Source organism: Myzus persicae, unplaced genomic scaffold (genome assembly GCF_001856785.1).
Source record: "Myzus persicae strain clone G006 unplaced genomic scaffold, MPER_G0061.0, whole genome shotgun sequence".
NCBI lineage: Eukaryota > Metazoa > Arthropoda > Insecta > Hemiptera > Aphididae > Myzus > Myzus persicae.
Genome location: NW_019100526.1, coordinates 212882 through 239767, shown reverse-complemented (window position 1 = coordinate 239767; position 26886 = coordinate 212882). Strand labels below are relative to the sequence as shown.

At 28.2% G+C, this 26886-nt stretch overlaps 2 protein-coding genes across 4 annotated transcripts in view; one reads left to right on the top strand and one right to left on the bottom strand.

Annotated features, from left to right (window-relative positions):
• LOC111030442 (adenylate cyclase type 8) overlaps positions 1–26886 on the bottom strand; it is a 126613-nt gene that overhangs the window by 57685 nt on the left and 42042 nt on the right. The window lies entirely within an intron of this gene.
• Positions 17139–25270, top strand: LOC111030461 (EF-hand calcium-binding domain-containing protein 2-like). The gene is made up of 5 exons (XM_022309972.1): positions 17139–17257; positions 17326–17448; positions 23559–23682; positions 24086–24293; positions 25015–25270. Exons 1-5 carry the CDS (start codon positions 17206–17208, stop codon positions 25162–25164), a joined length of 657 nt encoding a protein of 218 aa, XP_022165664.1. The 5' UTR covers positions 17139–17205; the 3' UTR covers positions 25165–25270.

Sequence of the window (26886 nt, the reverse complement as noted above, 5' to 3'; positions counted from 1 at the left end):
TCAATGTCATTTTTAAACTTATTGAATCCAAAAATGATAAATAACTTGCGCCAATGCAGGAATTCTTTTACGCAATATTATGGAAAGCTAAAGAAAACCCCATATTAAAAAAAAAAAAAAAAACAGTGGTAATAAAAAAATGAAATAAAAATAAAATTTAGATCATTATTATGTAAATGTAATGGGCATTACAAGTGGTAGTTCTATTTAAGTTCTACTGGGTGGCCTAAACCAAAAATTGAGTTAAGAAAATAAAGCTAATAAATATAAGTCAACAACAAAGACCATCAGAATATTATTCGATTCTGATCATTATTGCAAAAACACTTTAAAAAAAACCTGGAATCAATTCAACTATTGTAATCGAAAAAGTTTCATACACACACACAGACAACCTGACGTAGCTCGTTTGTGTACGAAATGATTTAGAAACATCAAACCTGAACTAATAGAAACAGAAACCATTATATAAACGAGTTTGTTACTTCTGATGCAATACAAGAGATTTATTCCAAACTTCCGTGATTTTTTTTCAATTGTCAGGTACCTATATATAATGTAAGGAATAAATAAATAATAAATTTAATCTCTTGCTGGCTGGTTAGAGCATATCATAAGATATCACGTTATTCGACGACATATTTACGACTTCCGATATAGTAGAAACATACGACCACCTATATAATATTATTAAAACTGTAATTTATTATTTTGCATGATAAAAAAAATTATTATTACGTTCATAATCTACAGGAAAAGTATGAGATTATTTTAAGTTCAGGTAAAAAAAAACTATATATTAGTAACATATGATGTCATTTTAAAGTTTAAATAAAACTGCGTCTACAAATTAAAAATGATTCAATATGTCTACTCCATTCTTTTTAATTCCTGGATCAACGCCGGAAAATAATAGAGATTATCTTTCGGTATTTGTAGCTAAAAATACTTTTTATTAAAAATAATGACGCCTACAAAACATATTTCCTATGGCTATAATTCATAATATTTATTTCAGAGACGGATCTGAACACTTTAAAAATGACCAGATTACTTATAGAGTAGTTAGTGGACAGGATATGGAATTTAAAAAAAAGAAAATCAACGAAAAATATTTAAATATTTACTTTTATTAACCTATTGTAGCTATGGAGAAATGCATGCATTTGCAAACACACAATAATGAAGTGTTGTTTTGATTTTTAAAGCAACTAGCTAGCTTATAATTATGACTTTTATTATACCGATAGGTACTTAGTATATTTTTGTGATGACAAAATATCATCAGCTGTTTTTCGTTAAACTAAAACTGTCATCTCTAATGTCCGTCATCCTCGTCACTCTACTATTTATTGATCTATTGATGCATAATGCCACGTGAGCAAAAACGCTAATAATTACAATACTACATGGTGATAACAATGACGATAAAATAATATGGTTATCAAAACAAATAAATATTTTATTAAATTATAGAATATAAGTAATGAGTAAAATGTAGTGGTCAGTCGTTAATAATTATAAAATAAATAAAGTAGGTATTGTGCATTCAAGAGTTTAGATAACCTAAAAATGTCTGTCAGTATGTACCATTATTTGTTGTAAATTGTAATATATAAATGAAACATTTATTTTAATAAAGTAAAATGTTTAAAATTTTAAATATACTATAGACACATATTATTTTATGTATTATATTAATTCGTATTTTTTTGAATTACAACAAATTGCCAATAATCCTGCATGTCTGTAAGTAGTTTAAATTTTCTACCTATGTAAAACACTAAAATATGATATGTAGTTATATTATGTATAGGTGTAAGTATGTATACAATATGTGGTCGAGCACAAAAAATAGAAGATTACATAACATTCCATGTAGGTAGGTAACCCAGAAATTTATGTAACGCAACATTTGGACGATCCGGTAAACTTGTTAATAAAAAAAAAGAAGGCGATATTTATTATGAAAAAATATAAAATTCCAGAATAATAATTATATTTATAGTAGGTATTAATATACATACATTTTTTCTACTTCAATCGAAGTTTTATTACGACCAATAACGCTTTATATTAGTGGATCTGTATACTCGTATAAATGTCTTCGACCTTACAAAATTAATCCATCACGACATTAATAACGCATTAGTTTACCCCTTTTTCGGCCCTAGAAATACCTGTCGAGGGGAAAATAAATTAATTGCCTTGAGATAGAAGTAGAAACCCATCGAGAATACCAAACAAAGAGCATTTATCCATGGCATTCAAAACGTTTAATTTTAATGTTTTTGAAAATAACTGATTTATGTGTCTGATTGTTATTATTGAGGGCAGGTATCACATTTCTAATTAGAAATAATCAAACGTATTGGTATGTTACAAACAATAAACAAATACAAAATAGCTTTGGAATTACTGGTGTCAACAGCTAATAATTAACTTGACTTTGACAAGCATGTCTAAAAAATGTAAAACTATGGGTATTTAGTGTAAATTAGATACATAGTCATTTCGTCTCTTTTAGATACCAATGGCAAACAAAAATCAAGTTTAGATATTATTATAAAGCCTAAACGGACAACTGTATTTTAAGGGATAATTCAGTAATGGTAATAGTTAGTAATCATAAATATAATGATAACCGGAAATATATATAGAAAGTTTACTTACTGAAGTCTGTACAATTAAAATAATAATAAAAAAAAAAATGAAGAACATACCTAGTCACATAGTCATTATGTGTATGTATTAAATGTTTTTTTTAGTATGGAGTTCGATAAAACCAATTATTTAAGGGTTTTTAGAGAGAGAAAACGTGAAACGTTAATCATCAATTAATCGTCACGTGACCAAGAATATTACATTAAATATTTTTGAATTCTCACATTTTGTTCTCATTTTAGGCAGTATGGTAATGATAACTTAGTTGAAAACATCCAGTTGACTTGTTTAAATTATCGAAATAAAATTATTATGAACTACAGTATTAAATTCTGAAAACCGAATTATGTAATGTGACATACATAAATATATAACTTAATTTTTGATTCTAGACTATTCTTAAGATTACGTCGTACTCGCATGTGTTGTCTCCCTCTTACACACGTACAACGTAGCAAATTTTCATTCACTATATTCAACAGTGTGCTGTTTGTTTTGATATTAGAGTGAATTTACCAACTATACAATTTAAGATTATTACCTAGGCTTTTCTTGATATTATTTTTTAGTTATGAACTTTTTGAAACTTTACATTTTAAAATTATCATTACTCACTTTAAAATAATAATACCAATAAAATGCTACTTGAGGTCCTAGATAATAATTTTACCTTTACATTTTATAATAGGTCAATTCACTCTATTATCAAAACTAACAGTACCTACACTATTGAATCAGCTGGTGAACAAAAAGTTGCTTTGGAGGTGTAAGACAGAGACAAAACATGCGGGTGCGACGTCAATCTTAACTAGAATACAATGTTTTCCAGAAAATACTACATTGTATTATCATACACTATCGGTATCTGGAGCACTGGTTACGTACAACGTGTAGGACGTGAGCATAATTACTTTAAATTATGTAGTGTTTTTTTTAATTATTACTTTTTAGCGGTTTAATTTTTAACCATAACATAAAATGTAGTTTATATTATGGTTTATATTGAAATATTTACAAATCAATACTTAAACATTTAAATGTTTGATCTATGTCAACTTCGTTTTATATTATATAATGATGTATAATATGACAAGTTTTATATTTTCCAAAGGTGACAGTTATTGAAGAATATTGAAATATGAGGTCCTCTGGGAAAACTTTTTGCAATTTAAGTTTTTATTTAAACTTATCTGTATGAAATTTTACAATAAAAAAATAATTTCAACACGCATATGTCGATGTAACTAAATATAATGTTTTTGAGAAACTTATGTCAAATATCTTATTACATATCTTACAGGCAAGATTAATACTAAAATCATTAAACTTAAGCTCGACCACTTATAAAAAAAAATCATTTTAAACAACATCAATTTCATTAAAGGAAATTGTATAGTGGTTCACATTCAACAAGTATAAATTATCACAACAAATGGATTGGGAAAAAAACTAAATACCTATATCGTAAATATTCAGAATATTATCACAAGTGTTCGTATAACAATGTAATTATTATTATGATATAATCATAAGTTATAACTAAGGGAGACTACATTCTAATTAACTAAAATAGTTCTTAGGTACTTATATCTAATTAAAATACTCACAGGTTTATTTTGAAAATATAATATTATTTATAGCACCTGTATAGATAGTATACTATATTACAAACAATAATTATTATATTTAGTAGGTTTAAGTATCAGAATATAACTTTTACAAGTTACAACCAATTGGTCGTTTAATTTATATATTCAATGTATTTGAAATAATTAATATGTACGGGTTTTCACAGAGAAATACAATAATATATATTATACATTGTATGTATTGTAAATATTACATATTTTTTTATCATTTTAAACTTAGTAATTTTAAGATATAAATATATTTAAGTTGTAAAACTTTAAAAAATAATACAAGCAATGTTCTTAAATATTATTAACAACAATTTTTTTAATAATATTATTTTTTTTTTTGATTTTTAATTAATACTTTACTAAAGATAAATTGTTACTTCCTCCACTTTTGAATAACAATCTTATTAATGATAATTTTTTATACTATATAACTATTAAATTACATTACAATGTTTAGTAATAAATGGAATAGTTGCAAGAGAAATAAAAAATATTCTATAGTTAAATACTATTTCAATATATCATAAAAGGTATGTTAAATGTTCTAAGTTTACTAATACATTTTATAATTCTATTAAAACAATGTAATATAGAAACTAAACTAAACTAATTGAAAGTTACTAAAACGTCTGTAACTATTAGAGTTTAATAAATCACTAGTTAATGATGCAATGTTAGCTGCAGAACATCATTTTTAATTAAAAATCATAGTTTGATCTTTTATTTGATACGAGGTACTCGTATTTTAATTTTAAATTTGAATTCATAAATATTTAATATTAAATTAATTTTTCTAAATGTATAGAATAATAACTTTAGTATTTTCGTCTTATATTACTATTGTAAATTATAATGTTATATCTATAAAATACTATAAACTAAGTGTCTTTACATTGTATATTAATAAAATGTTTGGAATTGTTAGTTATATCATATTATAGGACGATTTCAATAATTATAGTAAGTAATACACGTTATGTCGTTACATTATACTTGTACAACAATGATAAATTGTTATAAAAAAAAATGTAATGTTTTGTGCTTACTTTTTGTAAATATATATATTACTTTCATTTATAAAACCTAAACAATTTTCATTTTTTTATTATCATTCAATAAGAGTTAGTTATTAAAATATGGTTTTAAAGATAATAAATTCAACAATTGGATATTAAAACACACGCCTACACACAATTATAAAGGGATTTTATAGAATGAATTTAGCAAACATTTTTTTCAGGTGAGTTATAAAATTATAATTTAACAATGTCAGAATGATATAGTATTCATTTAAATTTTAAAATCAAAGTTATATTGTTTGATAAAAACAAAAATAAATGACCTGATGATATAAAAAAATACAATACGCTTAAGGTCTATATGCTATAATGTTCAAATATTCATGCCGAAGAATAATATTAAAATTTAAATGACTAAGCACCAATCATATGACATATGTAGTACGACCGATTTGAACTGATGATTTTGTACATCCTACAATACGACCATAATAACTGTAGGTAGGTACCTAGGTATATGTGTAATGGACCCAGACAATCGACCATTGAATCATACAATACATTTTACAATTGCACATACACAAACACACACACACACGCACAAACATAAACATGAAGAATGTTCAATGCATTGTGGTATACATTGGTCCGGTGTAAGTATATAAAGCCACCTACGTAAATATTACACATAAATTCCGTATTTGAGTCGCGTTAATCAAATCCTCACTTCAGAGGGACGATGGGTATGAAATATATCAGAAACCGTTCAACAACAAGTCGTTACGACAATCCAGAAAAATATAAAAACTTTCACATACGCTTGCAATGGCCAATGAACAATGTTTTTGAACTTTATTACGACCAGACCCCGTCCCTGGCTTCCCCGCCATCGCCCGCGCCTACCGACGTCAATCCTTCTCGTATACTTTACCATGCCATCCACACGTACAAACGCATATAATATATATACATATATATATATACTATACATATAGAACAGACGAACACGAGCAGTATATATTATATATTTCTTAAGCCTTCCCTTTGTCGCACAGACGTATGCGCGAGGGGAGTTAATGTGAATATGTACGTTTTTGTGATTTGGTTTTCATGCACAACGATATCTTTTCGCGCGGTGCACGTGACGTGCATTTTTATTGTCCACTCGGCTTTTAACGGCCACCGACATTATAGTCAGAATATTGTTTTCCCCAGCTTGTCCTATGATTATACCGCACACACCATATTACTACGTGCACCCTTATATTTCAAACATCCGACTGCTGAAGGTATTATGACTTTTCAAATATGTGCGTATAGTGTATACTAATGAAATCTAATAACAAGGTTGGCTCAAATGCGCAATATATATATAAACGAGAACGCCGAGAAAAAGGCAAATTTACGAGCACATATATGCTTCATCACAACGTAATCCCAACTAGGAGTATAGGTATATTAAACAAGACGAAAATATTGCTTCGGAATGTGTGATAATTATCATATCTTATATATTAAATAATAATTTTTAAGTAGGTATCTACTATATAAACCACCAACACATGTTTGTGTAACAGGTGACTACCACATATTAATAATTTCAGGTGTTAATTATAGACTAATTATTTTTTCTCTCGACAGTATCGAAATCTCAGAACTGTACCTACCTTCTATTAATTATACGTGTATGTTAGTGCATTAATAAAAAAAGTTACAATTTAATACTTTAGAATGGCCGACATTTTGTTTATTACGTACCTAAGTACCAACCCATAAAATTGAATTTTTATGGGTCATGTAATTTGATTTCCAAGCAATGAAAATGATTTCCTAACTTTTACACAGCTTTAAGTGCCAATAAATATGATCACGATAATATTTGTAATCTTCAAGTGTTACATTTTTCAAGAATACACTAATATTAAGTGAGTATGTTAAATAGTTAAGTCATTATAACGACAAGTGTAGCAAGACATGCGAGGTCACACGGAGGAAGATACCTAGGTAGGTACCTAGATAATTAACAGCTAAATGGAGTTAAATTAACTCTGTAGTGCACTGATTAGGACATAAACTGTGTTGGACGCATGTGTTCTTTGACACAAAGAGACAACAATAGGGGATAATTCTTGTGTGTTGCACACTTAATACTCTATAGTTAATAGTAAGTACATCATAGTGTAAAAATATATACAGTTTATATAGTGTATAGAGTGTGTAAATGTGAGAGCATAATATTATAATATGATATTGACATAGTGCCTACATAAAAAACCACTAAATAGTTAAAATTAAAAATATGATGGTTATCAAAAATGTGGGCAAGTGGGTGTCGCTCTTCTATTGGTACAATAGATGTCTAAAGGGGTTACTGTAATGGATGTGTTAAATTTGAATTTATAATGACATAAAAACATCGCGCTTAAAAATCAATTCTGATCAAATACGGTCTGTCAGCCTATAGTTTAGGCTCAGCTATGAAAATTAAATATTTTATAAATTTGTAACTATAAAATAATTCACAAATTTTCAATGTTTTGATGATGGTTGTCAAAATGTGAACTTTAAATTCTTTAAAAAAATCGTGTTTACTTATTTTTGAGTTGTTATAATAACAACTTGTAAAAGAATCCGTGTATACAATTGTGAAGTCTTTTTACCGGGCGAAAGTTGTTGTATTAATTTGTATAGAATAATGTTAAATACCTATAAATAGCTCAAAACAAGTCAAAATATTTTTAAAACTCTACAATGTATAGAAAATTATTAAATAAATAATTTATGAACATTTGAAGAATCTACAGTTATTCGTTTTTGAATCACAACAAAATATGTCAATAACATAATATAATGTCTATAAAACCTCAAACGCTCAAAAACGATTAATTCGACTTTCCAGTAATATGTTTTTTCTTATTAAAATTAGAAAAATGTATGAACATTTTTTTATCTACAATAATTTTTAAAAAAACTCATAACAATCGATAATGTCTTATGCCAACAAATAGATGGAAAAAAAGAACAAAAATATTTTCAAATTTTAACATTTTATGGTGTATCAAAATACTTAAATAAACATTCAATGAAAATGTTAAGTATCTAAGTTACTCGTTTTTTGAGTTGTGCCAAAAAAACTAAGTCAATTTTGACAAGAACTCTTAAAAATTCCAGATTTTCCTTAATCTTAACGAAAGAAAACAACATTTTAACAACGCTTTTGAAAACTACTGGGAGTTTTCAATTTTGACCTTTCGAGCGGACCAACTAAATTCACTTTTAAGAGTTACTGAAGTTGAAAATCGAAGCATTATTTCGACTACTTACCGTAACAAACAGACACAAAAAAAAACACAAGTCATTGTGAAATCAATACATTTATTGCTCGTAATCTTAAATTTAAAATTAAATTAATGTTTTTTAACCAATTGCATTTAAAGTTCGACTAATTAATGAAAAAATTATTAAATATTTCTAAAAATTATCTTATATGTATCATTTATAAGGCAAGTTATCATGTCTGCACTAATTTTAGTTACTTTTACATAATGCGGAAGTGAAAATCTAGAACATTCTATACATAGTAATATATTAATTAATATAATATAAAATAATTTCAAAGAATATTTATGATTTAAATATAAAAGTTTATTTGACTTCATTATATAAACTTATTACTTAGTGATGATTCACAATACCAATAACAAATACATGTTTTCTTAGCATTAAGAATACAATATGGGCCATCCCCCCCCCACGAACATATCCAGTGGTCACTGGGCACAGTATCTTCTTGAAGAAAAAATAATATAAATAAAGCAATTTATGTAATAATAATAATAAATAATATAATAATAATAATCAGTTATAGTTATGTAATAGGAATAGTGATTGACATGTGTGTTTTAGTGCATAAGTATAATATTATATTAAATAATATACCTAATCTTTTTTTTAAATATCAATAAGACAACATATTACGTATAATAACAAAATATGAACATATATATTATTTATGATTTCGTTGAAATAAATAATAGTAATTCGATCAAAAACTAAACAATAATAAAATCACGAAATAAGGATATTGTTTCGTTATACAAGCCCATTTATAAGTGCTTATGAATACTTTTATCAACATTTAAAATTAAATAATGAGAAAATCAACAAAGTGTATCTAAATACAAAATTGCAACAAAAAATTTGAGATCGTTGAATGTATTTGTTAAAATATATAGGTATGCCCTTATTCTTATACAGACAATTCGATACCTTAACTTAACTCTCAGGTTTATGTTGTGTAAAGATAAAACTAGAAAAAAAAATCACATCCATTTTTATCATATTTATAAAAACTGTTTAAAACATTTTTTATTTCAAGATTTCTGAAATATTTCTCAAAAACCATATAACGTTCGTTTTGTATATTATGCACGACTTGATTTAACAATTTAATATCAATTTAGAACACTAAAAACACAATGAAGTTAAAAAAGTTTCTCAATTATTTGAAAATAAATAAAAATTACTATTCAGAATAGTTTTAGAAAGCATAATTAAATCTACATATTATATATATATTACCCACTTACAGAAACTTGACTTAAATAAATATGAATATTTGTTGTTCAACTAACAATATATACTGTTTTAATTAAATTATTATAACCATGTTATATGATATATAATATTTTAACAATTCCCATTTTATCCTTAAGTGCCGCAGTCTAGCACAGAAATAGGCTTCTATTAGGTACCTAATTTGCAATAAAGATCGATACTATTCCGCCGAATCGTATAGATTTCCTATTTAAAGGTACTTCACCTTGTAATTTGAATAAGAATATTATGTGTATAATGTATCTATGGATATATGTACATTTTAGCTATGAATACGTGAACTATGGTCAACTTTTATCGGACCACTGCTAATTTGTCGAACCACCTTTGCCTTTTTTTTACCTGTCTCCTCGCTCTGCAAGCAAAGTTTTATTATCACCTGCAGCTCCTACGTGATGTGCATCTCTCGGGCATCGTGACCGAGCGTTATATAATATTCATTCATATTAAAGTTACCTTCATTTTTTTTCCACCATTTTTTTCCTTGTTTCAAAATTTATGTATTTCAAACATAGACAAGTAAAAGTTTTGCAGGCATTATTATAGATAGATCATCAATGTCCGAAACACTTATTCTGTATGTGTCAAATCGTGTTTTAAAGTTTTTCCCCATTATATTAGCTTAGACTTTAGTAGCATACGTTGTATGACTGATATTATGTATAAGTAAAACGAATTGATATACAACATTTTTTTCGATTTCAGTTGACTTGTAGCTTGTGGGCACATGTTATTTTATTATTAAATAATCTCCAGGCGGGGAGATGATAAAATGGGCTCCCATGGCTATATTTAATCTTATAATTTTTTCCTAAGGGTATTCCCAACAAAACGAACATCATTTACATCGAGGTACCTACACTCAGTCTAGTTATATTTATAGAATATGTGAATTTTCGATAGATAATAAAAATAAGTTTTAATTTATTTGGTAGGTACACATTTGGTATTATGTAGTGAAATAGTAGCGATGAATATTATAAATATTATTATGTTCATTCCATGGCAAAAGACACAGTGTAGGGGTTTGAGGGTTCACTTCCCTCCCTTCATAATATGGAAATTACAAATAAATGTATTTATTATATAAAATCCAATTATCATGATAACCCTCCGCTCCTATATTAAATTCTTATGTATGGCACTGATTCATTCAAATATTTAAGCCACAGTTACCATAAATCATAATAAGGTTCATAAGTTCAGAAATATAAAATTATTATTTCTATACGATATGTTGCTGTTAAATACATGTAATTTGAATAGTAAAATAATAGTTACTGGTTATAAGTTTTTACAGTAGTGCAATTATTCTGTAAAAAACTAAAATTTATGAATAGAAATAAAATACATGCATAGGTAATCTTTACCATAAATAAAATATGATTGACATTTAATTATTCTTGACGTATTTTATAAACTGGGAGACAATGAAAAATATGACACAACGCACAAATACCAAGTAATAATATATAGCTTATTATACGTAGCAATATACGAATTTAGCATTGTGTTACATAAACTGTGGATGTGTATTTTTAATCGAGAATTTCAGAAACGGGAAGTTGTACATTCTTTTTTAGTACTTTTAAATCCAACTTCATGTTGGATTGCACTTAATGGCAGCATTACATTTTCATATCAAATTATGTTCACGTGTAACCGATCCATTACTGAAAGTTTAGTGTCACGTGTTCGCTGTAAAAACCAATACTGTAGTTAACATGAGTAATTCGACTCCCCTGGTTGTCAACGCGTGTAATACGATCATATGGTTTTTAAATATTCTGCTAGGGCGGTAAACATGTCCTGTAAAGGTCACTCAGCTAGTTGTTTGATTTTGGTTGATGTATTCCGTTCTCGGACCGACAATGCCGCGCAGGAATACATAAATGAACAGCTATAGGAGTGACGGAATTTTCAGATAAAGCCCGTGGGAAAAGAGGGTATGATGAGATGAGGATATTTTTTTGTTATCGCATATGCCTCGTGTAGAATAAATCTAAAACGACACGACAAGGGAGTCAGAGTGCGGTAAATAATGCATTGATAAAGACTAGACCATAGACTAGATATGGGGATTGAAAAAAAAATGTTGAATGGACTGTCGCTAACTCAACAATGGCAATGGTCGAAATGATCATGGCGGATTCGAGGAGAAAATATTGAACTTCGTCTCCACTTGTCGTGATAGGATTGTGTGTGGTTATAGTAATAATTTATTAATCTTACGACCTATTTCACGTTCTACGTAAAATATTCGGAAGATGACATTTTTTTATAACTCACATATTATAAAATATTAATGCATTTATCCCATCAACATGTTAACTTTATCATAAATGTGCCAAATAAATTCTTTATTACAAAATATCTTAGAAGTTAACATTATTAAACAATCCGAATACAGCTTATCAAATAGTTTACGAATAAATGTCTAAAGTTATTAGTATAACTTGATGCATACAAAATTACAAAATAAACCATTATGATAAATTGTTGTACTTAAACTTATAATATAAGGGAAACATGATGGTGAAAATGTATGAACTACAAAAACTTCAGCAATTATTTTTAATACTTCTGGGTTTATTATTCTTTAAAATATTTTATTGATTTTATTGGACATTGACATTTACGTGAAACCACAAAGTATTTTTAAACAAATATATATTTTTTTGAAAACTGGTACATATTGACATAATATTATAAATACGCAGTATAGTTAAAAAATTATTTAATGAAAACCATTAAATGGAAAGTAATTTAGTGATAACATTTTTATAAAATAGTAACGACATTTATTTTTTACATGAAAGTAAAAACAGTTATATTTTAATACAATTAATAGATGATGTATAGAGCGCAATAAACTAACCATATTATTTGTAACATTAACTATTAAAATAAGATATTTTTTTATTTTGTAACTTTAAGTTGTTCTTGGAGTGGTCACCTATGAGTCTGAATCATAATATTTATTTACTTATATAGATTACATAATACACCTTTAACAAATAAACATAATATATGATTTAAACTCCCTGATCAGTTAAGAGACACTATATTTTATTGTGTAAATGGACAGTGACGACGAATTTGACAGTGGCGGCGGATATGGAGTCGGATCCAGATTAAATAATGATTTTTCCAGCTTAATAAAAACAACATTATACACCACCAACGTAATAATGTACAATGAATATGGATGATAGAAGTATACAACTAATTATAAAAATCACAAAACCTATTTAATTATCATAGTTGAAATTTTTATTGAATTATAAAAATGTATCTATTAAACATTTAAAATTATTATTCAGTTAAACATATAGTGAAATTCTTAAATTCTTCGCATTTGTGTAATAATTTGCTTATAATTTATAATACATTTTAACGAAATACGTAAAAACTATTACCATTCATTCCCTGTATAACATTCTTATTTTATACATTTATACATTAAAAAAATAAATGTTCAAGAGTCAACATGTTCGTGTTCCTTATACCGCATGGTATCTCACACGAGCTGCACTCAAATCTATACTACAAAAGTTACCCTAATTTCATTGACGACATGTGGTGTATTATTATTTTTGTATGATAATTCAATGATAAATTATATACAATACGCTGATCAAATTATACTACATTGATAATTCTATTAAATTCTAATTCTAATTCTTTAAATAATTATTTAAAATCTAATAAATTTTTAGTTTTATATATAATATATAAAAGCAGAAGTCGTGTTAAAAATTTAGTAGATTAACCATTAGTTTAGTTGTGAAGAAAAAACTTATAACCATGGATACATAATATACCAATAAATTATAGACTTATTCACTAAAAGAGCTACTAATGAGGGCTTATTGCTACATGTTTATCTGGGAACAAATTAACTTTATCAATTATCAAAAGGGAAAATAGTTAAGGGATGGTGATTAAGAAGGTGTTGCACACTTGACAGAAAAACAACTAGGTACAACATTTTGGGTAGATTTTGAAATGAAAATAGAACGTTAATGATACATAATTAACTCATAAATCTTTTAGTAGAATTGGCGAGTGTTTGATTATATTATGAATTATTCCTCCTCAATAATCATAATATATAATATTATGTTAATAATCAATAAACTAATAAATAATTTAATACAATACAAAAGAAGATCAGTTCTTGTGCCTCGAAAATATAATTGATAGTTTTATACGTAAATGAATAATGCATTTAAACTTATTCGTTATGTGTTTTTGTTACGTTTAAAAGTTATTACACAAAAGTATAAAATCATAATATGTACCTAACAAAACAGTTCAATCCTTTTCAAAAGCTATAAACTCAAATGAGTATAATTCCCAATATTTTAAATTTAATTAAATTACTAAACCAGCCAACAAAAACTGATCAACCCAGCTATAAAGTGTAATGTAATCATCCAATTTATTCAATCAGTTTATTCCTGTTATTAATTAAGATGTATATATATATATATATATATTATATTGTACAGTGAGTAATTAATATATATAATACACAATACGTAATACTTAAATATACATATTAGTAATATGGGTTTTTTACCGAAACCTTATGGATTTTAAAGTAACTTTGTAATTACTTATCGAAAAGATTACTTTGATCTTCATCAAGTAGGATGTTTTGAAATAAAATATTTCGATATCGGACCGCTTCGTGTAGAATCTAAACTCCCTAATTAGTCAGCGTTAAAATACAATTTAAAAAAAAAAACGAGTATAAAAGGATAGTTCAAGGGGGAAAAATGTGGAATTAATTTGATTCGTGCACGCAGTCCACGTAAAGTAATTTAAATTGAAATTCTCCGTAGATAGAGTTTACAGGATGCCATCGTGTACTGTAATCCTACATTTAGATGAAAGGAAGAAAAATTTGTTTTTTTTAATTTTTAAAGTATTTTATAAATTCATTATAAAACTTCCGGCAACAGGCAAATATTTTCAATTATTTATTTTCAAAGGATATAATATGTTTAATTCTAATCAAATTCAAGTAATTGATAGAGATGAAACAATTTTGTTTATTATTAAAAGTTATGGATAGAAAGTGAAAATGTTCACCATGTAAATTATTCTTATGTCATCCTTTGTACAAATACTCAAAGATATATTGATGAACAAAATATTGAGATACCTAATTAAAAAAAATCACCAAATATAATTCATAATAAAGTTTGGTCTTTATCACTGTATGAATATTGATTACATTGATTGACATCGTAATACCTAAATTGTTTTTAATAGGCATTTCATGTAAGAGTTGTGATGATTAGTATCTAAAAAGGTATAGTTTATTAAAAGCTTCGATGAAAGAATATTTACAAATTATATTACAAAATCAAGATAATTTAAGCAATTCATTACAGTTTTTTTAAACGTTCAAGATTGTTCCATTAAAGTAAAATAACCATTAATGTTCTAAGCCGAGGAAAAAATGTTAATTATATTGTTTTAACCGTTTAAGCTTGATTTTTAACGGTCTCAAAAAATGTAAATAAAATATGAAATAGAGTTGAGTATTTATTTTAAATGGATTTTACTGTATTTGTAATTGGTGCTAATATTTAAAAATAATAAAACTAAAATTGATCAGTTATTAATTTTAAATATGTGAAACAAAAACATCAAAATGTATTGAGTTACATTCTAAATATTTCAAACATTTACGCTTTACATTGAGTACCCACTTCAAAAAAACAAATCATCTCCATATATCTCTCGTACATAAAGTTATTTTTTTTTAATGTACTATGTTTATTTTGTCAACGCGTTTTTTATAAAGGTCCACTTTAATCAGTTATTACTCATCTTAAGAAGAAGTTACCCTGATATTTGTTGTATACGTCTTTCATGTGCGTAACATACCAAATTTTACGTTCAGCAAATCAAGTTCAGCTCTGTTAGTTAAATACTCATAACCCGCTTTAAAATTAGAATTTAATAAAAAGCCCATGAGACGCCCCAGATAATAATTTCACCTTTAAATTGTATAAGTAGTCAATTCATTCTAATTTTTAAACTAACGGAGCTCAACGTGATTTGCTTAAATTTGAGATGTTACTCACTTGTAAGACGGAGATAACGAATTTTCTGCAATTCTGTAATCTTAAATACTTTTCCGAATTTCTTTATTTTTCTTAAAACATATATATATATAACATCAACTTCATACTATGCATACATTTATATTATGCATAAGCTTAAAATATTATACAACCAAATTAACACTAGTTTATTTTGATGTGTAGATATTCAGCAAAGTGAGTTACGGTAAAGTGAGTAAACATAATATTAATATTTAACGGTCTGTAATCTTAAAAACATAATGTTTAAATATATATTTTATAAACTAACACTTTGTGAGTTTAAAAATGCAATAAAATATGTTTTAAAAGTAATAACTGCATCAAAGTACTCTGTAGTTTTCTTAAAACGAACATAAATTTAAGTGTTTAAAAAGTATGTATTTATATAGTTTGAGTTTTTACTAATCAATAGGTACCTATGCAATGTGGATAATTATGTGATCTAATCAATTTGACTAATTGAGTGTAGTGTTTAAATATTTAAATGTTTATTTTATTTTTTAAATTGAAAACGATGTAATAATTTTATCACGTATTTACTAACTTTTAACAGGATAATAAGATGTACACACTACATATTACGTATATCAATGCCACCGATTTTGATAAACTGCATACCAATGTAATACGTGCTACAGTGAAATAAAACGTAATGAAGTAAAATGTTTATCTCACTTTGGTAAAACGTTTGCGAACAAGGTATTTTTATTGTAATTTGTACTGCAAAAATAAGTTACAATTCAGTAAAATTGTATATTTAAAAAAAAAATTCACATAGCATACCCTAATTTTCTTTTTTTTATTTATAAGCAAAACTTGCATTTTTAAGTTCTTAATTGTTATTAAATAGTTTAAAGGTAATATAGATTATATGAAACAACCCTATCAAAGAAAAAAAAATATGAATAGTAATGAATTTATAAGCCTGTAATAGCTTATGAAGTTGCAGAAGATAAAAGATAATAAAAAACAATTATTTATAATTACAATCTAAACAACATCATTTTTTATTCAATTTGGCTTAAAACACTCGAATTAACATTTTAATAAATCACACAGCTGCTACAATTATATTGTTTTTTATTAAACGTATCGACATATTTTTAATTAATATCCAATCAGACTATTTAATTTGTTAAAATGACTGAAGACAACATATCAAATAGCAGCGAATCAGATATTGCGACTTTCGGTATTCTCGGATACATAAATTATACAGTGTAAATGTACATTAAATTACATATTTTATGATATTTTTAGAAATAAAGAACGATCTTCAGAAAGCTATTGTTGATGCATTTTCATTGTTTACAAATGACAATGACAATGACAATATTAACAGCATATCAATTACTGATTTAGGCAAGGTTATTCGTTATTTGGGTACGTATATTACGATGGAAAATTAATGGGAAGCAAATTGTGACCTATATAAATTGTTACCCATATTTCTATTACCTAAATATAATTAAGGTTAGTCAAAAATAGGTTGATTTTATTATACAATGCTTATCAAGTGATTATCATTGTATAATACACATAAGATATTAAGTCCATACATATAATATAATATATATACATATATTTATAAAGTTTATGTTCAGATATAATATTATAAATTTTAATTTACTAAAATATATTGTAACGTAAGCTAGTACACACATACATATACATCCCAACCCACAACGGTGTTAGTGAAAATATACCAAGAAAAATGTATGGACAATTTTCTGTCATACAGTGATCAGACAGTTAACACTCCTATATTATATAGTACCTAGATATGCTAGTCAATTGGAAAGCTCTAATTTGAAATATAATACAAATATTGTATAGTGCTGTATTTTTTTTTTATGCAATATGGCCTCTCTTTGTTCTAGAAAAAATGTACTTACATTAAACCACAAAAATATTTTTTAGATTATTCAAAAACCAACTTCTTTAAAAATTGGAAAATAGCCATTTTGTACAGTTATATATTTATAATATGGAGAAAAACACAGTTTTTTTAATCAGTTGTATTTTTAATGAATAAAAGAAACATATATTTTCAAAAATACAGCATAACATATTGTACTATGTCATGTATTGGTTTTCACACTTTGATAACTAGTAGGTACTAACCCAATAGGTAGGTAATAAGGAATAAATTACTTGTTGAAATTATATGAATTTTATAATGTTTTTATTTGTTTTTATAATAAAATCGTCCTATTTGTTCACAATAAACTGCTATAATGCACAAGTCAAATTCTTGAGCTCATTATTTTTGTAACGAAATTAACGTGTCGCTGGGAGTATCTCGCACATTGTTTAATAATTCATTATATAGCTCTAAATTCTAATTTCGTTACATAGATTATGCCATCATGACACAAAACTTACCTGACTGTCACCAAAACGATTATCAATAACAACACAGCTCTATTATAGTTTATAATATTACGTAAACGCACAGACCTTAAACTACTAGACAAGAACTGTGTATAACAAAAGCATGTGAGTTGCGTAACAACATCTCACAATGATGTAGGCTGTTTTTACAAAAAAAAATATAATAATCTATATATCTTACAATCATCCCCCGCACTACGGTGCATACGAGTAATCAAAAAGCGCCCTCCATGTTGTTATGCTTTCCATACACTCATTGCTTGTCTACAAATACAAGGTCTATGTGTAAACGATCGAAATGTGCTAGGAGAATAAAAATCAAAACGATTAACTTTGAACTTTTCACGTAGCGCGTACACGTATTTATACAGGTGAACAGAGGACGGCGGACGTAAGCCCATGCGACTATACGCGTACATATAATATTTTAAATAGAATACTAGAGATAACTATCTACTTATTCGTAGGTGACATTTTATTTCATTTTTTAACTATTATGTAACTGTGTTCTCGAAAACAAAATACCTGCACAGGACCGTTAGACGTGAACTGGGGAGTGGTCCTGGGAAAGGGGGAGTGGTGGGTAAGAGAAAAAACCACACTGGCACCACAAAATAATTTCCTGAGCTAGGTGGGAAAAAGGAAAAAACCCGGTCGACCCGTCCGGTGGAATTGACGCAGACCGTCGTTTATCGACGTAGAGCGATCGATTTCCTTGATAGATGTTTACATCTAAGTCATGTTGCAGTCCGCGGAAAAAAGAAAACTCACAGCACCGATATGGATCCTCTGCCCTGTACTGCTACGTCTACATTTGACAGGGCGAGGTCTTGGATTTTTTCACAGTGCCGACTTTTGTAGTTCGTGGAGGCAATATATTATTATTATTATTATATTAAACTCGACGAATATTGTTTAAAATTTGATTTTGTGAAATCCAAACGGGTGAGGTGGTCGATCCGTCAGCCCCCGCCGTAGAAGGGACAACACGATAATTCCATGCGATATATTATTATGGCTCAAGTGCCTTAAGCCTTTAATATTATTTCCGTTCAATCGGTGTTTGTAAACTAACGATCCGCAGCAACTGCAGATAGTAACGCATTACCATTATACTGGTTGCTGAGCTGGACGAGGGGTGATATTTAATAGTAAATAAGTAATGATGTAAAATAACAAGTATAATTTTGACCATCTTGGTTATCTACTAAGATTGAAGAACGGCAATTAGTAGTTAACCGTGGCATTAACTGATAGTTAGAAATTTTAAAGCAAATAAAATATAATGTGTACAATTCAAATAAACCGGTATTCGCAATCGCATGTCGATCATATTTAATAATTGTGTTTTGAACATTTGCCAATGCGGTATGAAATTTTAAAAATGTACTTGTGTAATATTAAATAATATGTGTAATAGTATATTATTGATACACGATGTTTGAAATTGCGTTTAAATGTTGAGCCTATTTTTGATGTTCGAGTGTTCGTTTGATTTTACTATTGGCACGTATTATCTAATATTTACTTTCAGTTGGAAAAAAATTAACAAAACCCGTTCTGGTTCTGTTTTTTGTTTGTTTTTTAAATTAAAACTGTTTTATTCGTTGTGTGGTGGGTAAGTAAATATTATAAAAGTACCTATCGGGTAACGTTGACCTATATTATAAATACTGATCAACAGAAATTGTTTAATAAATATTATTATTCAAGACTCACGAGTTTATATACTACCCATATATAGTTACCGATGCTACTAGGATGGCCCCTACTTTTGTTTGAACTAAATTCTTTTAAGCCGATATCAAACAATAAATTGCTTATAATAGGTATTACAGATGATGGAGCATTTTTTTCTAATAGTAAAAATCGGTGATATTATCGGCTAATAAATGTTGTAACGATGGCCATCGCACAAATGGCACGATCAATCCTTTGAACTCATTCTAGTAAAATATTAATGACGAATTGTATGCAACGATGCCGGTTTAATTGTGTACACTATTTTATGCTCTATTGCTCTATTATTATAATTTTACTATGTAGGTATAGGAACATAAAAAAATCAAATCGTACACTCTACAAGTATTATTTATTGGGTAGACCGTCCATGTGAGTACATAGTAATATGTATATTGAATAATCTATATATTATATCATAAGTATAACGTATAGAAATATAATTACTTATTTGCATGGTTCATTATTATATACCTAATACCTAACCACAATATTTTGAACTAATATTGTTTGAGTTGAGTTTTTTATTATCTTAAAATAACTGACAAATTAATACTAAGTCACTCAGATAATTAAATAGTCATATAATCAAGTATACGTATTTATTATAAAGTATAAAAGTTATATTAGAAATACTTTGCAGATTGTAGTCTTCAGCTTTTTAAGTTGAAACTTTTAAAGTTTCCATAAAAAAGTAAATATAAGTATTGCAATTTTTAAAACACATAGGCGGACATATTTTAAATATTATGAGATTGACAAATCAAATTATTATTAATTCATTTATAGCATAATTATTAATACCTTTCATTTGGACTATTATTATATTTCCTGTTAGTCGACAGCAGATGAGGCTCTGTATGAATATACTAATTATTTTTTTCCAATTTAATAACAAAAACTAGTTGCATCAGGAAATCCAAAATTAACAGATATCAGAACAGCGATATTTACAGTATCACCAGAAGCCACTTGAAATAATCATTTTTCTTAATTGTGTAATTATTCTATCTACTCATAATATATAGATCAGTATATAATTTTGAAACTTGAATCAATGACTTCTCAACCTCTGCAAAAGACTCCAGTTTCCATAGGATAGTTATTAATATAATACAATTACATACAATTGGATGGTTAGATACTTGAATTATTATCGTTTCGCAATCTTATATTTTAGAAAAATAAATTAAGTAACAAAGCGAATGAAATCGAGGTGGAACTGGAAACATACTATACAAACACATTGAAAATGGTTTTCCGACAAATTGTCATACTCCATTTAAAACTGAATAGCTTTTTAAACCAAAAAACCAATCGAATAATTTCTTTTAAAGTTCTACACCCCTTCTGTTAGATGCTTTCCAGCGTCATTGCGTATTTTATGCGTGGATATTATTATAACCGCAGAGCGAAAATAATGTTCAGGCAGTCAAGTCGACTAAGATTGTGTGAAATGAATGATATTTTTGCAGTAGTACCTAAGCAACACCGCAAAGAGGGTTTGAAAATCGTTGTATTCAAAGCGGTATTCAAATTAATAATACTGTCGAGCACCACAACGGGTGCAAATACAAGGTTTCCTATCGCGTAAAAAAAAATCCATAGTAGTTAGTTTTCAAAGCCGAAATAATATTAGTGTGTCTGGGGGGTAATGTATGGAATATGTCAACTGATCAATTAACAATTTTCAAAGCAGTCACGAAATACATTATGCTACATAATCGAGTTATTTCATTTTCAACTTTTATATTATAGGTACATTATAATACTAAATTACAAACATAATATACTCACATATATTTACCTCATATATGTTATGTATTTATGTAGGTATACTTTATACTTATGTATAACCTTAGTATACACCTACCTATGTATACCTTAGTTTTGTAATTATCAAATGGTTTAGAGTAAACCGACAACATTTGATTATATTAAATAAAAGACACAACTATCGGATTACCTATGTATTCAATGGATGAATTACGAACAAATTAATTAAAATATTCAAAGTAATAAATAATTAGAATATTATAATGGAAAAATGGGACTAAAATTTAAAAAAAAATTTTTAATGATCTCTTAAATATATGGTGATTGATAACCATATAAATAAGTATATTAATAAGCACCTAACTTTGCTAAATTAGATCAATAGTTAAATTACTAATTTTAAGTTTAATGAAAAAATTGTTGGTCTGTTTTTAAAATAACATTAAGGATATTAAGTGACCTAACAAGGACATGATAAATTGGGTAGTTGTACAAACGAATCGGAATGTTTTGTGGCAAGTCGGAGACCGGGAAAAGTTTTCTAAAAGAAAAAATACAGTTATATATATATTATTAAATAGTCGTATTAATGATACGTGGCTATCGTTTTAACGGATATTATAATCTAAATCATTATCTTAATAACTTATTATGTATTTCATCCTAGAGTTAAATGCTTTTCGGTTACATTATTTACTGTCGTCTGATTTGTATCTTATTCTTATTTTATTTCAACAAAAGAAACTAAGATTTCAAACCAGAAAGTGAGATAAAATATAATAATACACATTTGGTTAAATGCATTATTCAGAGCTGTTGTTCAATATTTCGAACATTATACCGTTTGTTTGTATATTTAATCAAGTATTCGTAAATTCAAAATAATATACGTAGACAAATATACCTATACTTTGTAAATAATTTAAACAATATATGGTATTTTGTTACATAATTTCAATACATCCGTAATAATATGAATATATGTTATTCAATACATACATTTAAATACATTAGACATTTAAAATAATAACTAATATTTTCAAATTTCCATTTTACATTTTGATAATATTAATTACGATACACCACCACGAACAATTTTAAATCACATTTATCTTTATATAAACCCAAAACCTACTTTATTATTAAACTACTTTATAAGATTTGAAATAATACGATATAATTTAAGCATTACAATCTAGAAGCTTAACCTGACTAGTCTAGATGAACAACGAAAACCATTAATATTAATTAACACAATCCATTTTCGATATTATACCTAGGTACTGTATACATAATTTAACGAGATGATACTACCAAAACCATATGGTAACATATGAAACGAGTTTAGAGTTAATTGTATTAGAGAAGTTCACAAGATTAGTTTGACTTGCATGCGTTTACAAACCAAAAAAACCACACTACTAACCACTAAAACCTATAAGATATTATTCAAAGCGCCACATTCCTTAAATATGTTATATTTATCAAATTACTATACGTACCTCTTTAATTTTGTATTCATTTCCGGAATAAAAATACCTATTTAACTAATATTTTTTGTAATGATAATGATTATTATTTAGGATGTGTCCCAACCGAAGAAGAATTGAATGAATTCACAAACATTGTGGAAAGTCAAAGTGAACCGAGTACCGTCGATATGAATGTATTTGTACCACATATGGAGAAACAAATAAGGGCATTTAAGTACCTAAGTCAATTGCTTAATTACTAGTTGCTACGTTAATCACTATTTACAAGTAAAAATATCTTTGAAATACACAACACCTATGAACAATATATAAATATAAAATCACTAATACGTATACGTCATATAAATACAATCAAAAAGTGATAATGATAATCATGAGATGATATTCAACAAAGTTAATATTGGATTTTATGATGAAAACCGGAATATACGGTCAAGACACTTTTTTTTATGGTTCAACGAATTACTTGTTTTGTATTCAGTCCCTAACCTAACCTAACACTTCCAACAGATAAATCCACAATAGGACATACGATATAATTATAGATCTTATTTCTGAACAAACAGCAACTGAGAAAGTCTTCTTTGGTATTTATAATTGATAGGTAACTATTTTAGGTATAAACCGGCAACGGCGGACGAATTGCTGCAGGCATTTCGCACTTTAGACACGGAAAGTAAAGGCTCGTTGTCTGTGGATTTTATGCAACAAGCGCTCCGCGAAGGCGATTCATTAGATCCTGATGATATTACCGAAGCAATTAAGACCGCTTACAACCCCGATTTCCAGTGTATACATTACGACATATGGATCCACAAGTTATTGGTAAGTCCAGTCACCAACTTTAATTCCTATTTCAATATTCATCAACTGATAAAATCATAAAATAATTCGAAACTCGATGGTAAGTATAAAATATAATACTCTAACCAATCTGACAGATGCTGGATAAACTATGTATTTTAAAAATTAGAGGACGAGAGTTTAAATTGACTTTTCTTACAATACCGAGGAACTATAGCGAGTTTCAGCGATTCTGGTAGGTAGATGATAAGTACAATATTTTCGTCAACGATGACTATGAATACTAATTTGTATATTAATCCGATCCATAAAACGCAAGGTTATATAAAGTTTAAATAGGTAAATAATAACCTTAACCCAATGCTATTTCATAATTTGTTTTCGAGAACGGTATAGCGTAGTAGCGCGTACAAAAGAAGAGCAAAAAGTGTAATAAAAAGCCCTTAAAATCACGCAAACGTACGTGACTTAGTTCCTTTTGTTAATACGTCGAAAAGTATATAGTGCGCGGGATCCTTGGAAAAACAAACTATAATATTTTTTTTTGTTTTTAATTTAAGTGTTTGTAAATTATGTAACGACGATGGTATATAGTAAATACCACTAAAGTCGATTAATAAATGAGACAGAAAATATATCGACTGCGATAGGTACATTGTAATAATTATATTAAAGGTGCCGTGGTGTACATATTATACTATTACAATATCCGTATTGTATTTATTTTTCATTTCCGTTGCAGGGCAAGACCAAAATGGACCCGTACGCTATAGCCGCCAAAGATGTCGAATTGACTAACCAGGCAAGGGCGGCCGAGGACGGAGAACTGAACCGACTGTTATTATTGTCCAACGAGAATATTGATATCGACCCGGCTGCAGCGGCTGTATAATATTAGAATATTATAACTGCTATTCAAAACCAATAAAAATATATTACGACTCTAATGTTATAAACGTGTATCGATATCGTATTATAAATACGTATACTGCGCACGTGACAAGATACGACACGACCACCTGAGCTGTTGACGACACGCCGCGAGGGGTTTGGGCATGGGGGTAATTGGGTCGAAAACAGGTCAGGCACGAGACAAAAGAAGAAGAAGAAGAAGAAGAAGAAGAAGAAGAAGAAGAGGAGGGAAGAAAACCGAAAGAAACTATAACATTATATTATTATTATTATACGTATACAGAAAAAAAGTGTAACGCCGCGGTGGCGCGGGCGGGTATAAGCTCTGCATACGGTCTTGACACGGTTTCAAAAAAACGTCTTTCGGTGGTGAACGGCTTATTTCGGTTTGCCGAGGACACGCTTTTATCGAATTAATCGATGACGGGCTTTTCGGACGGCGTGCCAAAAACCGTATAATACCAAAACGGCGACGCGACCGGCCGACCTATGCCGGCGGCGACATTGGTGCGTGCGTGTCGGACCTAATGCCCCGGAAACGCGCAGCCAACGAGGCGGTTCGCGAGCGCACACGTCATCCGTAGTCGCGCCGGAGACACGTCGTCATCGTTCGCTGGACGTATATTGTATATTATACGCTATTATACGAGTGTTTTATGGAACAGTGTGACATCCCTTATCTCTCCACCTCACCCCCACCGATATGCAACCCAACGCCCATCACAATTCACGATCGCCGCCACTAAACTGCCGTTACATTTTGTCCTCTCTCTATAACAACATTATGTCACGCACGAGGCGATCGCGCCGTCTGTATCTACGAAGACGATTTTTATGACGAATGCGATTATACCTCTCGTCCGGCGACGGAATCACGCGAGGAGACTTTTAGCACTACCGTTGGTTTTGATCGCTGTGCTATTGCAGGAGTACCTACGCCTAATCTACCACACAAATTATACGATTGATTTTGCAATTCTACAATACGCTAGGAATTAAATTCGATTTGACCACGACGTATTATCACGATGATTATTATTGTAAAATATTATATATTTATTAGTTTATTACCACGGTCCACGAGGTCGTAGACGATTGAACATCAAAAAGTACACCGAATTAGGTACGAATTATGCTCTTATTCGTGTTTTATCAAAAAACGACCTTTTTATTTTAATATTTTACATTATGCGGTATAGTGTGTACAGTGTATACGACAGACACAACTGTTGCCTGTATTATACTACCATAATATTTTTTTACCTACCACTTAACCACATATAATTTTCCAAATGATATTTATTACATTAATTTTAATTTAAAAATTACTTTTGTTACTTAGGCACAACATAATATTGTAACGCTCCTGATTTTCTTTTTTTTTTGGTTATTTTGTGCACCATAGATGATATAAAACAACAGTACAAGTGTTAAGAAGGTATACTACTTTTGTACGTATAGAACAATACAAGCTATTACAAAATTGAAAATATAGATTATTGGAATTTTACATTATTTTTCGATTCAGTTGTCAAATCAATCAACGGACAAACTTAAAACCAGTGAAATGTACAAGACAGTTTTAAACAAAATGTACTTTGGTTATATTGTAATAATTCGGATACTGATCCGACTATCCGAGAGACTTAAAACTTTTCATGTATAGTATATAGTTAATACAGTAAATACAGAGCGATTCACC

Excerpts from the sequence above, each read along its gene's own strand:
- LOC111030461 (XM_022309972.1), top strand. The coding sequence starts at position 17,206 with ATGACTGAAGACAACATATCAAATAGCAGCGAATCAGATATTGCGACT. Across the intron at positions 23,683-24,085 it reads AAACAAATAAGGGCATTTAA|GTATAAACCGGCAACGGCGG; the intron begins GTACCTAAGTCA and ends TAACTATTTTAG. Across the intron at positions 24,294-25,014 it reads TATGGATCCACAAGTTATTG|GGCAAGACCAAAATGGACCC; the intron begins GTAAGTCCAGTC and ends TTTCCGTTGCAG.